The following is a 15,893-nucleotide window of genomic DNA, read 5'->3' on the forward strand; positions in this document are numbered from 1 at the left end:
ACGACTGGTAACCAGTAGCTGCCACAGGAAAATAGTAAAAATTGTAAAAATCCTATTAAGCGTTTCCGGGCGAAACTCCTGTTCGGTGTTTGCTTTTGACACTTCTCTTTTTATACCTCGTACTTCACAGATTTTTGGGTATGTACGTTTTAAACTTCATAGTTAAACAATCGTATTCCTCTAATATATACCAAAATACCTATTGAGATGTGTTAATTTTTTCCCTATGTTGTTATTTTCACAGAATTTTGTATAAACTTTATTATTATTTCTCTAATTTGTTCAATGTTTTTTAAAGGGTAGTTTACTGTTGAAGCCTCGCCTTTTTACTGACTTCGTTCTATTTGAATATTGGGGATTGTATTTTCAGGCGGGGGCGCTTGGCTTAAATGTCTAATTTAAATGCATGTGCTTTTAACAGTTGCAGACAGAGATTGATGATTGTTTTTGGGCTCTTTTTTCACCGCAGATAATTGCTTACAAATTTTGGCAGCACAGATTTTCCTCATTAAATGATATATGTTTGTGTGGGAGGGGGACATTTTCAAGCAGGTGCAGTCGTTCCCTCATAAATCTACCCCAAAATCACATATCCAACTCCTTCACATGTGTGGCGGGAACAAAGGGCACTCCACATATGATGTCATCTAATCTATTTTCATTTTGTTGAATTTATGATCTTTAACCAATCTAGTTAGCCATGCTCACTTAACAAAAATTGAAAAACTTCTCCGCTATCTGTGCGTCCATTGTGTATTTGAGGTGTATAGAATTTTTAAAGCATTTATCGTAAATTTTGATCGAATCGGAAGGGATACTTTGTCCACTTGGACAACCCTTAACCACACACAGAGCCACATCCTGTTGTCCTTTTGAACCAAACCATCAAACAATATAGAGTACTGATTAGGAAGCGAAAAACAATAAATGGACCTCTGCTGCCTCAGAGGCAAATGAATAAATGGATGAATGCCACATTAGACGGCAACGGATGTCATTACGGATAATTTAAAGTGGCCTTTGGTCAGGCGAGATAGAACTTGAAGAAGCGGGAGTGATTCGACCACGAGATACCCTTATTTTTTACAAAATAATTTTGTTTAATTATTAATATAAGATTCATATTACATATATTTATATTTAATTTTTAGTTATACATATATGTGTAAACAGAGAAAGATGGCAGTTAAGCTTATTATTTAATAATCTAGAGGAAAAAAGATTAAGTACATTTTCTATATTTTTTTAATTATTTTTAAAATTTCTTCTGTTCCTTAGGTAATTCCCTGTTCAAATAGTGTGAACTATTTGCCTGATAATACAGTCAAGCCGTATCGAAAACTAAATCAACACCAAGAAGAGGGGGCTAACGATTGGATGCGCCCCTGCGAAAAGGTCACTGCAAATAAATATGTCAAAATCGAAAATTCCGCCAACGCAGTAAATGATTCTCCTCTTTTCAGTTCCTGAAATTAGTTCCGCCCAATTGATTTTTGGCAAATGCAATTTTTCTTTGAGCTTCAGTAGCATGAAACACATTTCACATTGCACGGCTATTAGTTCAGGTAGAGCGAAATATAATACCGCAGCTAAGGGGCAAGTATCAATGGAAAAGGTACAGGTCACATTTAAAAAAGGGTTGCTTTGTTGTTTAGGGAATATTTGATTTATTAAGAAGTGGAGTGGTTCACATTTGGGTCCAACAACAAAGTACTTTCAATACAATAAAGATCGTTGGTAACATTTAATTCTCATAATAAAATAAATACAGGTGACTTAAATGTCCAACAATGCTATAATAGTTTTTATATAAACTTCTTACTGATCTTTTATTCAATTTGCATGATAACCAAAATATAAATATAGTTACATTTATAATTTGTGTTGAGAGAGATATTTAAAAGTTTTGAATACGGAAAGTACTTGAAATTATAAAGTTACACTTCTTAATTTTTGTCGATTTTTTCGGACATTCTGCTCACTTCTTCATGATGGCCAGGCTTGCTTTGTATATATTTCTGGAGGAGACCCCAAACATGTCCAGCAGAACAGCAGGAGGGCCTGATCTCGGTACAGTGGTAACATAGAGATGCTTGACCACAAAGTTTCGGTAGTCAGCCAGAGCACTGAGGACCGCCTCGCCCAATCCGCCTTGCTGGTAGTGATCCTCCACCACGACGATCCTTCCACGACACAGTTTTCCATGCTTTACGAGTAGTCGGACATCGAGGGGCTTCACTGTAAAGGGGTCGATCACCCGCGCCGTGATGCAATCCTCCTCTAATCTCTCCGCAGCGGCCAGGCACTCGTACAATGTGACGCCGGCTCCAATCAGGAGCACCTCATCCGAGGGCTTCTGGCGCACCACTTTGCCGAGTCCCACGGCAAACACCTCGTCATTGTTGTAGATCACCGTTGTGTTCGGATACGTGGTGCGGATGAAGCACACGCCCTTAGTATTGGCAGCAAGTTCCACCGCCCTCTCCGTGCTAACTGCGTCCGTGGGATAGAAGACCGTGCTCCCGGGAATGCTCCTGAACATGGCTATGTCCTCCAGTCCCATTTGGGAGGGACCATCCTCGCCGATGCTGCAGCCACAGTGGGAGCCCGCGAAGTTCACATTTGTGTGCGAAATAGCGCCCATGCGGATCTGATCAAAGGCCCGGGTGAAAAAGGTGGCATACGTCGAGACGAAGGCCACAGTGCGACGACGACAGGTGGCTCCCACGGCCACGCCCACCAGATTCTGCTGTGCGGTGAAGCACTCGATGAAACGCTCTGGAAATGCATTCCTCATCTTGTCCGCATAAGTGGAGTTCTTTGTATCGCCATCAAGGGCTATTACCCGAGGATTATCAGCCGCGATTTTGGCCAGGGCGGTTCCGTAGGCTAAGCGTGGGGCTACCGAATCTCCCAGCCGATAATTGGGCGGACTGCACAGCATTATATTGTTAATATGCACCTCGGGGGCGTGGCCGCACTTTCCCACCTTTTTGGGCGACAGGCGCACGTTGGGATTTGCGATTTTCATCTGAGGAAACACATGATACCATTACAAAGTTAACTATTAATTGATCTTTCAATCGTACCTGCAAGTGCTTGATTGCAGCTTCGGCTCTCTTGCCCAGTGGCTGTGCGTGCATTTCTTCGATTCCTTCGATGCCCAGAAAGTCCTTTCCCTTAACCGTCCTGGCTAGAAGAGCCGTGGGCTTACCCTTGGTGCTGGCCGCATTAATAAAGGCCTTGACCAGCTCATCAATATCATGGCCATTTAAGACGAGAGCATTGAAGCCGAAGGCGTCCAACCTCTCCCGGTAAACCTCCATTTCAGTGCCTACGTCCGAGCAGAAGACCTTGTTCATATCGAAGATTACGCACAGGTTGTCCAGGCAGTAGTGGCCGGCAAAGTGGAGCGATTCCCAGACTGCTCCTTCGGTAGCCTCGCCATCGCCCACGATCACATAAGTACGATAGTCTGCCTTGTCCAGGTATTTGCCCACATATGCCATTCCAGCGGCCACGGAGATGCCCTGTCCCAGGGATCCGGTGCTCACATCGACGAAACTCAGCCGTGGAGTGGGATGACCCTCTAGATCACTGTCCACCTTGCGCAGATTTCGCAGCTCCTCCACGGGGAAGAGTCCTGCCTCCGCCCAAGCGGCGTACAGAATGGGCGCAGCATGTCCCTTGGACAGCACCAATCGATCGCTGGAAGGATCGCGGGGATGTTTCAGATTCAGGCGCATCTGCTGGAAGAACAGCACCGTCATTATCTCGGCCAACGAGGCACAGGATGTCGGATGTCCCGACTTGGCCGCCTGCGTCGAGGTGATCGAGTGGATCCGCAGCTTCTGGGCCACGTCCTTCAGGTTCTGCACGACCTTACTGTCCAGCTTAGCGTTCGACATTTTCACAACCAAATTTTGATTAATTTTGAGAAACTAATCAAGGGCAGATTGTTGTGCTGTAATTCTTGCCAGATTTAAAATTTCCCTTCGATTGGCGTAACAACTATATAATGTTTTTATATAAAGTTTTATTTTAACAAATTTGTAGGAGTATTTTAAAATTTTAAATCCTTCTCCCTTAAATTCCCACGGGTTAAATGAAAGGATGGCAGGCTTATCGAGTGGTGGAGTGTTTACTGTTGGCAAAAAGAGTAATATTATAAAATTAAACTTAATTAACAATTGTTTTCTCCCATTTCACGTGCGCGTTTTTTCGCGTGCTTTTTCAAACTCTTCTTCTCATCTATTCTGTATCGATATCATACAGCTTAGCTATCGCTTACAAAAATTCGGTTTATGCTTAAATGGCATAATGGCTGGCTTCTCGAGTGGTGGAGTGCTTATTTTTGGCTAAGAAAGTTACATAATAAAATTACACTAAATTAACAATTGCTTTCTCAATTGCCTTTTTAAAATCTTTTTCTCTTCTATACTATATCGATATCATACAGCTAAACTATCGATTACATGCTATCGGTTTATGCTTAATTTATTCATGGACAACAACCCGATAGTTAGCCACGTGTCTTCCAATAATTCGTTTCACGCTTTTACTGCATTTTCTAGTAATTGTACATTTTTTCAGCAAATCGAAAGCATCAAGACAGCATTTCCACTCGAATCACTCAAACATCCAAGTAGTGTCATTACAAATCAAAAGTCATAAATATTTTGAAGGCAGAAACTCAAAACAGTAAAATGTTTCATTCAGTGAGGTTATATAAAAAAATGCCGTGTGAATTTACGGTGAAAAATTGCAGTTCTCACAGCGAGTAAACGCGTAAGTAAATCCAAAGTGCAGGACCAACCCTCTGGACCTATAAATGCCCATCAATGACCAAGAGGTGCAGTTTTGAAAACAGTTTAAATTTGATTTGGGTGCGAATCGGAATTGCACGAGGGTTGCATTGGATTCTAACCCTTTCCCCGGATCAACGAAGCGTTCCGTCTGTCCGAGCGCTAAATAAATCATTTCTCTTCGATTAATTCGCTTGCTGACATGTGCACTCTCACATGTCCCGACTGAAGGGTTTACTTTGAATTTAAAAAAAAGGGTTTACACATGGTTTCGGCTAAGCGACCGCTACTCATGTCAAATTTTGGCTTTTGCTCTCCTTTGTAGTGGCATGGAAAATTGTCCATGGCCGTGCAGTCATAAGTTATAAATTAGTTAAGTTCCTTTCGAGCACTTTAAACTCAGCCGAGGGTTGCTCAAAAAAGGGTTCCCTCCACACCACACCACACCCTTTCCCTTTTCCACGTCATTGAGTTTGCTTCTTTATGTGTGTTTTTCTAAATTTTTAAGTGCATTGATTAATTTTTATTTTGATCGGTTCGAAATCAATATTGTTTGCAAATTTTCAGTAAATACCCAACCGAAGACACGGGCCCAGCAGTTGGTGTGTGTAATTTGTCGTCATTCGTAACGCCCAGCGATATTCCCCTGATGTTTGCCACTTAGCAAAGGGTTCCGTATCCATTGCCAATGTTTCGAGTACGAATTCAAGCGAATTTATGTAGTGGAAGTGCGTAAAGAGAGTTTCAGCAGCTGATAACCGTGGGAAAGGGAGATAATAGCATAGACATCTGATTCGGAGATCTCAAGCGGCATAATTAAAGATGTTATTAAAACAAGTGAGTGATTTGAAAGATAAAATTTAAGATGATATACAATATATTTTCTCATCGAGGCTCTGGAACACTTTGCTGAAGTCGGCCTCTAAGGATTGCGAACCCTCCGCTTGGGTAGACACATTCATCGTATTCAAAGAAAAAGCTTCGGATGTCAAAGAAGAAGCCTCTGAGGACTGCGAACCCTCCTTCTGGGTGGGCGAGTTCAACGTATTCGATCCACTCGGCTGCTCAGGATCAAGATCCTTAATAGATCTTCCGTCATTGGGAACTCGTTGTTTCCAGTTGGGCTTGCATCCGCGTTTGGCATCACTGTCATTATTGAATTCAGTTGAGCTCTAGAGCTGGTTTCAGTTACCTAAGGAACCACCACCATGCTCAACTGAATTCAGAAATGGCAGAGATGACAAACGCGCATGCCAATCCAGCTTGGAAACCACGAGTTCCCAGAGACGGAAGATCTATTAAGGATCTTGATCCTGATCGGCCAAATGGATCGAATACGAGTTCTTAATATATATATATTTCCTAATCGAGGCTCTGCAATATTACGCTGAAGTATTCTTCGTCGAACGGAGAAGATTCAGTTGTCAAAGAAGTAGCTTCTGTTGTCAAAAGAGGAGCCTCTGAGAACTGCGAACCCTCCTTCTGGGTGGGCGAATTCATCGTATTCGATCCATTTGGCTGCTCGGGATCCTCCGTTATCAAGAACTTGTTGTTTCCAGCTGTTTCCAGTCAACAAAGGAGTGATTTAAAATACAAAATTTAAGATGATATCTATAAGATGATTTATTAAGATGATATATATTTCCTCATCGAGGTCCTGGAATACTTCTTTGAAGTATTCTTCGTAGGTCTCTAAGGATTGCGAACCTTCCACATGGGTAGACAAATGCATCGTATTTTTAGAAGCTTCGGTTGTCAAAAATGAAGCCTCTGAGAACTGCGAACCCTCCTTTTGGGTGGGCGAATTCATCGTATTCGATCCATTTGGCTGCTCAGGATCCTCCGTTATCAAGAACTTGTTTTTTCCATTTCTGAATTCAGTTTAGGAGCTGTTTTTTTGAGGCAAGCGGAGAAGAAGCTCAACACTTGCTAAGTAACCAAAAAACCACCGAGTTCCTTAAACATCCAACAAACAATAATAAAATTCCTTAGAAAAAAGAACCTGTACAATTTAAGTTAAATCACAAATATCCCCAAAATGTATTAAACATTTTATATAAAAATATGGATGTGCATAGTCGTAGGCCTCGTAGCCTACGCTCATGTTAGTGTTGCTTTAAATAAATAAATAAAACAATATATTTAAGATTTCAGAATTTTATATAATTACTTAAATACATACGGTAAAAATTTTTGTCTGGTAATAGTGAAGTGTTACATTTTATATGCTTTATTTCAAGACTGATAAACAATTCAATTAACGATTGACTGCCATTCCCAATCGAGGATGTGAAGACCATGAAAAATCGCAATCGGATTCGGAATAAATGTTCCCAGGCTAAGCAGGCACTCGACTTCAATAGGACATTTGACTAAGTGAAAGCGATTGACCTATGTCCAAGCTCATTTATTGATTCTGTCCATTTGCATAGGATAGGACCTATCTAGGGTTCCCCTCCCTTTGATCTGATTGCGACGCGTGTCCTGTTCGGCGATGCAAATTGGTCACACCCTTCAGATGTCAAAAGAAATATCGACGGATAGACGACAAATCGATTTGCATGGCAGGGCAGTAATAATGAATTTTGCCCAGGGTGACATAATTGTGCGAGGACCAGCTTGACCAGCCTGCGTTCCATCATAACTCATAATAATGAAGTGCAAATGCCTATGTATGCGCTACCCTGGGCATAATCGGCTTTCAATTCCGAACAAAAGGACTCGGCCTCAGGAGTCACGTGCCTGCTGTTTAATCCGTGTCCTCTACTTTCCTTTCTTTTCCCCGAGTGAAAGTCCTGCCGGCGAATTTGTTACGCTTTGATTTCTCCTTTTTTCGACGTGATCCCTTTTCGCCTTTTTATTGTCTTGTCTGGACATTTGGTCGCTACCTACTTGAAGTAGAAGTCGTGCCCTTGATTAAATTAAATGAGTTTATCCCCGGGCTGGAAGTGAGTCGCTCTCGTGGCGGAGATAATTTTATCTGTGGGTTTTTTCTTCCAACCGATTCGGATTGAGATGTTGGCTTGGAAAAGGGTTATATGGATTCCGAAAGTGGTGCATTACTATCTGGAGTCATTGCAATGCTCTATTGTGATTGCTGTTGAATTATTAAGTTATGATATATGATATATATATATCTATTAAGTTATGTATTGTCACATTTTAATTACTTAATCAAAAGCCTTATCATTAGCGATCGCATAAGGCGATAAATTGAAAGTAAGCCCACTATTTGCTCCAAAACTCCCAAGGAGACGCTTTAATATCGCCTAGACTCCCACAGTTCGGGCACCGTTGGTGTCTAATGATTGGCCAACTACCAAAATAGGTGGCACTGATTTAATGGGAGCCCGGTGGTCTCCGTTTTCCACTTCTTCTACAGCTCCCTCCCCGCAAGTAACCTCCCTATGTCCGTCTCTATTTTCAATTTTGTTAATGACCCAAAAGTGGCGTAAACCAATTTATACCGAGTCGGAGTCTCTCACACAAGACAAATAATAGCGCAGCAGGACATTGACAACAACACCCAGGCAATATATAGGAATGCACTGGAAAAATATCAGTCGGAAATTGAGAAATACAAAGAATATATTTGAAATGGCTCTACTCTCTAACTCTCATGTCATAAAATAACCTGTAACAAGTACAGGTGCAAGATATTATGTTAATTTATATTTAAATGGAAGTCAGAACGAGGTATTTAAAAATATTGATAATAATAATTTATAAATTATTATTTATTTTTTCACTGTGGACATAAGTGAAGCAGATTGGTGGGTAGAATCGAAATGTAGAAACGAGACTGTCGACCGGTAATTGACTGCCGCTGATGGTCACTGGCCAAAACGCTGATAATGAAGCGCAATTGTGTTCAACTGATGGTCAGAAACAAATTTCTTTTGAGGCAATTAATCATATTCGGGTACCGAAGGAGTTACAAACTCATGACTTCTCTGTTCTACTATTTTAAGGTGTTGCCTCGTAAGAATAAATCATTGGAAAATTCCTTCTTATCCGCGTTGTTTGTGGACCCTAGACAACCTCCTGTGCTTTTGTGGGTGTTGACACACGTTTTTTCGGCGGGAATAGTTTAGAATCCCCTATGGTCTATGGTCTATGAATCATGAGATTAATGAATAGTCGGCCGTAAATGTCTATCCGAGAATCTCAAGAAGTCTTTACTTAACTTCGCTTTGCGCTTTGTCTCGGTCTTTAACATCAAACAATTAACCAGAGCTTTCATTGTCGGCACTTTGATATTTGATTTGCCTCTTTTCCTGGACAAACCAAGTGAATATAGTCACAGATACTCCTATCCCCTTAAACGAATGTGGTCGTTTGTGGCCATATTGCGTTTCACTTTCGCTCCACATACAGGCCTTTCGCATTTGGGGGCGTTGTTTGCCTGGCCCTTTTTCCGTTTGCCACTTTTCCGACTTGGTTTTTGCACGAAACTGGGTCACTGATGTCGCCCGTTTGTTTGTCCAATGCGAGGGTTCCCTCACGGGTTAGTGTACTTTACTGCTAAAATCAATAGACCAGCTCACTGTAATTAGCTTTGACTTAAAGTGCATGCCATGCGAAGTTCAGGATCTGGGAAGGTGGAACTTTCCTACTGTGAGTCATTACCACGAGGGTTAATGGCTCGAAGAGCTGGATTTCAAGAAAGTTCTGTTGAGATACTATTCGACAAAGTCTTCATCTTCAGCAGTCATATAATGAAGCTTTTCAATGTTCAATACATTTTTCTTTTCTAAGGTTATAAATAGAAGAGGAAGTTGTTACATTTCATTTTTTTTTTGTGTGGTTTTATTGTTTAAGAGTATAATAATATAATATATATAATTATTGTATCATATCCACCATCTCACGCACGGTGTTCCTTCCGATTCAGCCCTGTTGCACTGTTGATCGCAAATATTATAAAAGCATACAACAATTATTCGTTACAAACCTGGATTTACACTACTTATATGACTAGCTTGCATTTGAGGAGTAGCCATAGGAATACCTGATGCTGGAATGCAGTTCGGTGTGGAACCACCAGACATATCGTAGGAATAGGGACTTGAATAACTGACGCAGGTAATAACAAAAAGTTGTATTGCATGGTTCAGTATTTTAAATATTTCTTACCTCATTTGACTGAGAGGATAAGCGTTCATATTCATTTCGCAGGCACCACCCATGCCATAGACCTGACCACCGTTGCCCATCTCAACCAGGCCAGGGGATCCAGCTGGACCGTAGATGTTACAGGGTTCGGAGGCCAAGCCGATGTCCATGCCATTGGGGAAGTGGTTAAAGTGGTTGCCATCGTTGGAAAAGGGTTTGTAGTCTGAGGAGTATACTGTGTGGTTCTGCAGAGAGTCGCTCATAAATCCAGTGTTACTGGCAAACCAATTAGGGGAAGGCATCCCCATCGATGAGGAAAAGCATTGTTGAGCACCTAAACGGAAATCAGTAAGTATTTGATAATTTGGTATGCTAAGTAAGTACCAAGACCATCATTGCTATAGTATTGTTGAGCACCGAAAGAAGAACTGAAAGCCTGTTGCATGCCTTGACAATCTGAAAGATGTTGGTTTTTTCAAAATAATTCAATGGTGCATATGATTAAATCGGTTGAATGTCATTAAGACACTTTGGAAAGTGAATAAGTTAATTAAACATACCTTGATTGGGGCTGCCTAACATTGAATGCATACCTAAATAAATGTTTTAAAATAGTTAATATGATTTAAGACAGTTGGATATTATTTAATTACGATGAAGAGTCAATTAGTGACTGCTTAAACTTACCTTGATTGGGGCTGGCAAACATTGAATGCGTACCTGCTTAAATGATGAAAATGTGGTCAAATTGATTTAAGATTACGAATTCATCTTTACCCTCAGTACCATTGTTATAATACTGTTGAGTTCCCTGCGTAAAGTTATTGAAACACGGCTGAGTTTGAGCATTAGCAAATGATTGTTGAATGCCTAAAACTCGACATATTACATTTCTTCCACGGTTGCAAATTTACCATGCTTACCTTGTTGTGCAGTGGCATAACATTGCTGCACACTCTTCTGGTACTTTTGCATAAAGGCCTCCATGTCGAAGTTGTTAGGACTTTGATGAAATGAAGCACTATCCCCATTTGAATGACAATTTTCCTCTGAAGATGCTGATGAAGTTGGACATTTCGTACCAGTTTCCCGGTTGTTCTGGCCACCGCCTCCCCTTTGACTTTCATCCATTTGCATGCCTGGCATAGAGTACATGGCATTGCCTTGATAATTTAGTGGGGTAGAGTAACAGTAGATGGGAAACCCGGTACTCGGATCGACACCCATTGGAACAGGAAAAATGTGCTGTTGCTGGCCAGGATAAGTCTGATCCCATTGAAAGCATCCAGATTGCTGACTAGAATGGATATCACAGCAACAGCCACAGGTCTCTTTGGAGCAGCAAGGACTCTCACATGGAGCTGAACTGGTAGTACTGGGATCGTTGACAATGGTCTCGTCCGATCTTGATCCGGCTTCCGGAAGAGATTGACCATAGCCGTATTGATTTTGAGACATCTGCCCGGGCGAACTTGAAGACGATTCCATCTCTCTTTGTCCAGATGTCGAGTCCTGTGTCATTGGGTCAAAGGATTGCCAGCTACACGAAGGTTGGCATACTGGATCTATATTAGCAAAAAATAAAAAGATCAATAAACTTCCAAAACTATTTTAGAAATTACAATACATTCGCTATAGTTATAATCCCGGAAGTCCATTGTCTGACCCTTTTGTTGAACTACTTGACCCGAGGCAATGCGAAACTCTGAGCTACGATGCATTTTTGTAAGACAATTAAAGGTGTAATTTTTAAATAAGCTTAACTTACTAACGAACGCTCATCTGCTTCAGAAAACGTGTGTACTCGCTATCTGGATCTGGCTCAGAAGTAAGTTTTTCTGGCTTTGGATTAGAATTGTATTTCGACGCTGACGTGTGACCCTTTTCCTGGTCAGATTTGGGAACTTCACTTGACTTTTGAGCGTTTAATTCTTGAACACTTTTCGACTTGAATGTTTTGCAGACATCATCGAGGCTTTCGATTGAATCTAGTATTTGGCGGACTTCCTGATCCTGCTCGTCGCCCAAGGAATCAGTATCATTGTCATTCTTATCCGAAGCGTTCATTATGATTATAAGATGGATATCCTGGTCGAGCTCTGCTGTCTTATGACACCACTGAGGTATCTAGCTCATGCCTAGGTAAATGCTTTGGAATTTTGCTTCCTTTAAGGAATAATAATAATTTCTTAAAGTTTATTTACACTCTTTTCATTGAATACTTTGATAATGTTTTTTAGAACAACTTTCTCAAAATCAACTAAAAAAAACGTTTCAAAGTTAAATTAAAAAAGAACACCGAACAATTTTTTTGAAACTCTATGTATCCAGTTTGCAATTCAAAAGGGAAATAGCATATTTAGATGACTTTACTATGAGTATTTAAGTTAACTAGATTACTCATATGTGCTTTTATATTATTTTCCGTATACCTTTTAAATGTTTATTACCCGTGGTTTTAGCTATTGCAATATTCGAGGGTGGACCCCATTGAAAGCAGTTTGCCAACAACCTGTGACTTAATGGAATTTTCACCCATTTGCAGCTCCCACCTGGCTATCTCAGATCAGTTTAACATATGTGGCACTAATTTAACTAAATTAACTACAAATATGTTATCATAAACTGTCTCTCCGCCGAGCATAATTGCAGGCGCTAAGAAGGAATTTGAGTGGAAAACAAACCCGAATGAAAACTTGATCCAGGACACGCGACCGACACTATGCGAGCATTTGCATACCCTATAATTTCCCCCTTGCTTATCATCGCCAAAAATCAAGCCACACGCGAAAAAAAAGGATAGCGAAGGACCCTAATTTCCAGGTCGCTTATTGTCATGTCACGACAATTAAACAATTTCTTGTGCGCTGGTTCCAGTGCGCTTTTGAGCGATTTAAATTAAGATAGGCGGCAAATTAGCGGCCCGAAATGTTTGCATAATTATTATTTGACTGGCGAACTTATCAGGCGCCGCTGATCGCTTGCTGCCACAGATGTTACACTTTTTCCACTTCTGGGGTTAAATGGGTTTCCGGGTTTGCTAAAGGGTACACCCCCTTTACCCTTTTCCTCTTTTTCCCTTTGACCCCGAGCCCGATGACTTGGACATTGGTGGCACAAACTGAGATCTGCGGTTAAGCGTCACCTTTGCTTTTTAACCCTTTTGGGCGGAGTGTGCCTGGCATGACACAACGGGAAAATTCTCTGTCTGCCCTTCACCAAAAATGTGTTTTCCCTTTTAAGGTGACATATTGGTTTTCACGATAGCGATCGCTAAATGTTTGCTTACTCCGCCTTTTCCTGGCGGGACGGCTATCCTTTGCCATTTCATTGCCCAAATGGGATAAAAAGGCAAAGGGCTTAATTCATAAGAGATTATTAAAATAAATTATTAAAAAAAAAATTCAAATTACTATGATTAATTTATTAATTTTGTAAAAACATAGGTGGAACAAAGAATATTCTTTTGAATTTATTTTAAAAACGATTTAGTTAATTATTAAAATATTTAAAAACAGCCTTCGAATAATGTTTTTAAATGCATATTTTTACACCTCCGAAATAAAAGGAAATTAAATAAATCTGGAAAATAAAATTAGTTGTGTTTTTCTGAAAAGGGGCAATAATCGGTCAAGGTGTTTTTATTTTTTTTTATAAAATTGTATTTATTTTTTGCTTGTTTGTCTTATAAAAATTTTAATTTCTTACAAATGCTATCTTTACATGTGAATAATTTCAATATTTCTTGTTTAATTTTCAATGCCAAAATTAAAATAATATTTTTTGAATTTTGCTAAAATCAATAATAATGATAAGATACATTTCAAATTTTGTTGTTCTTGATTATTCGTATCAAAATTGCTTAAATGTGTTGTTTTGCTTAATTTTTTTTTAAATGTATTCTGTTCGGCGGTTCTTGTATTCTATTTTTGTAGACATTTTGTATTTTCTCTCTTTGTTGTAAACATATAAAATTTGCTGTTTGCTTAAAATCTATTTTGTACAATTGAGTTGTTGTCTTTTGTTATTCTTGTTGCTGCGGTTGCATCTTTGTTTTGTTGTTGGTTCTGTATTGTAGTTCTGTAATATTAGTTTAGGATTTATATTTGTAAGTAGTTGAAATGCAAAAATTTGACAATTATTTGTTAGTTGAGTACGATACTTGTGGTTTTGCTCATACGTATAGACACTAATAAGGTTTATGACAATTTTACACATTTCTCTTTATGCTCTCTAAATGTTGTTAAGTATTTATGTATTTGAACCAACCGGGAAACCTTTGCGTGCAAAATTAAACATTTTTTCAAAACTAATATCGGAAAATTTGACATTCAAATAAGTAACAAACAACCGAAATCACTTTAAGCAAGTCGATGACAAATTTTGAATTTTCTCTCTCTCAAAAATAGTTTAAAAATAGTTTTCTTATTTTGTTGTGGAAATATCCCATGTTTTACAAAACTCGTTCCTCCTCATGTGTCCATACCCAAAAAAGAAATCACAATGCGCTTTGATTGAGCCTGCCTTTCCCAGAAAATCCCAAAGATTTCCTCTCCACCAGGATGAAAAATGGAAACCACATTTAGTTTTCCTTGGAGGTGGCATCGGTCACGTTGTCCTCATCGTTGTTCTGACCGCCGCTGCTGATTTCGAAAGATATCTGAATGACCGTCGGTTGTCGCTGGCTCGAACTGTAGCTGTAGATTCGCAGGGCGTAGCAAAAGATCTGCGCCAAAAGATCCCAGCATCCAAACTCCGACATGGTCATCGATCCCTGTTGACTTCCCAGCGGCACGGAAATATTGGCACGGAATTGAGGGCGCTGTTGCTGATGATGTTGTTGCTGCTGCTGCTGTTGCGATTGTTGCTGCTGCTGCGGTGGTGCAGCAGGTGTTGCAGTTGTCCTTGGACTCGCTGCTGCCTGCTGGCCGTTTTGCTGATAGCTTCTGGCCAACAATTGGGCCTGGTCGGGTATGAAATAGGCGATGGCCATGGCGGTATTTGATTTAATACAAAATGTTTGAATCTTTAAAAAATATAAAACTTAAGTAAAGCATATATTTTTAATGTTCGATTTCAATATTGCTCAGGAACAATATATTCCATTCACTGCTTGCACTTTAAGTCTTGTAAGTCTTTATGTTTCGTATCGAGCACTTGGAAAATTTTTCTGACTCATTTGGCGGGAAAACGAACGAGGAAACTGGTCGCTTTTTGACGAACTTTCAACTGCGCTTTTCGCTTCCGCTTGTTATTCAATGTTCTCTGGTCGAGGTTTCAGAGTGGACTGACTGCAAATATCCTTGCTGCAGTCACATTTATAAAATTGCTCTCTTTGTACTTTCCTATAGGAAGCGAGTTCCTCTCTTGCGGTGAATGTCACCCTCCCAATTTCCACCACCCCCCGGCAGTGTGTGTGTATTGTGTGTGTGCTTTGTTTATGCCAACAACCAACCAATTGAACCACCAACCACAGGGACCCACACCACTGACAATGTGCCACCACCACCGCCAGTTTACCACCCCAAAGACACGGCTGCCTTTGTTACCTTTACTTCGGAACTAGAAAGGGGGTGGGAAAGTAGCTGAGAAGCGGAGAGAGACTCGGAAAATGAGAGCGGAATTGGGGAAAATCATTTTACGTAAGAGTGCTACGTCAAATAAAACGTAAGCTCTTTGGGATTCCGTTGTTCGAATTCATTTCGAACTTCAGGGGTTAACTTGGGCGTACTTGCTCTAGCTGAGTCTAGAAATTCTGAGGGGAAGTTTGGTCGGCGTATTTTCATTTCGAATTTCGAACTGGTATTTCACTATGGATGAATCAACAATTGTTTGTTGTGACCTTTTGGTTCGCATAGAAACTGATTTTTTGTGATTAAATGCAATTTAATCTTATCCATTGTACCAATTATTAGTATATATGATACAAAATTATTATTTTCAATATTCATAAGTGGTAAACAAGAGATCTTT

At 40.1% G+C, this 15,893-nt stretch overlaps 3 protein-coding genes and 1 long non-coding RNA gene across 12 annotated transcripts; 1 reads left to right on the forward strand and 3 right to left on the reverse strand.

Annotated features, from left to right (window-relative positions):
- Positions 1–1,878: 1,878 nt before the first annotated feature.
- Positions 1,879–3,988, reverse strand: LOC6738557 (transketolase-like protein 2). The gene is made up of 2 exons (XM_002085326.4): positions 3,090–3,988; positions 1,879–3,031 (listed from the first exon to the last, which is right to left on the reverse strand). Exons 1-2 carry the CDS (start codon positions 3,906–3,908, stop codon positions 1,979–1,981), a joined length of 1,872 nt encoding a protein of 623 aa, XP_002085362.1. The 5' UTR covers positions 3,909–3,988; the 3' UTR covers positions 1,879–1,978.
- A 619-nt stretch (positions 3,989–4,607) lies between these two features.
- LOC120284751 lies at positions 4,608–6,953 on the forward strand. Its single transcript, XR_005543972.2, has 3 exons — positions 4,608–4,788; positions 5,373–5,642; positions 5,699–6,953. It is a non-coding gene; the product is annotated as an uncharacterized LOC120284751 (long non-coding RNA).
- Positions 6,954–9,586: 2,633 nt separating this feature from the next.
- LOC6738558 lies at positions 9,587–12,150 on the reverse strand. 9 transcript variants are annotated; one of them, XM_044922934.1, is made up of 10 exons: positions 11,689–12,150; positions 11,548–11,630; positions 10,844–11,485; positions 10,698–10,790; positions 10,608–10,643; positions 10,481–10,513; positions 10,311–10,376; positions 9,942–10,254; positions 9,760–9,881; positions 9,587–9,709 (listed from the first exon to the last, which is right to left on the reverse strand). In XM_044922934.1, exons 1-10 carry the CDS (start codon positions 11,985–11,987, stop codon positions 9,696–9,698), a joined length of 1,701 nt encoding a protein of 566 aa, XP_044778869.1. In that variant the 5' UTR covers positions 11,988–12,150; the 3' UTR covers positions 9,587–9,695. The 9 variants fall into 9 exon arrangements, with proteins under 9 accessions (XP_044778869.1, XP_016032412.1, XP_016032418.1 ...); XM_016169295.3 differs by having other exon boundaries at positions 10,305–10,376; positions 10,608–10,640; positions 10,707–10,790; positions 11,689–12,149; XM_016169301.3 differs by having other exon boundaries at positions 10,305–10,376; positions 10,707–10,790; positions 11,689–12,149.
- Positions 12,151–13,579: 1,429 nt separating this feature from the next.
- Positions 13,580–15,224, reverse strand: LOC27206212 (cell death protein Grim). Its single transcript, XM_039293616.2, has 2 exons — positions 14,407–15,224; positions 13,580–14,000 (listed from the first exon to the last, which is right to left on the reverse strand). Exon 1 carries the CDS (start codon positions 14,911–14,913, stop codon positions 14,503–14,505), a length of 411 nt encoding a protein of 136 aa, XP_039149550.1. The 5' UTR covers positions 14,914–15,224; the 3' UTR covers positions 13,580–14,000; positions 14,407–14,502.
- Between the last annotated feature and the right edge of the window lie 669 nt (positions 15,225–15,893).

Source organism: Drosophila simulans, chromosome 3L (assembly GCF_016746395.2).
Source record: "Drosophila simulans strain w501 chromosome 3L, Prin_Dsim_3.1, whole genome shotgun sequence".
NCBI lineage: Eukaryota > Metazoa > Arthropoda > Insecta > Diptera > Drosophilidae > Drosophila > Drosophila simulans.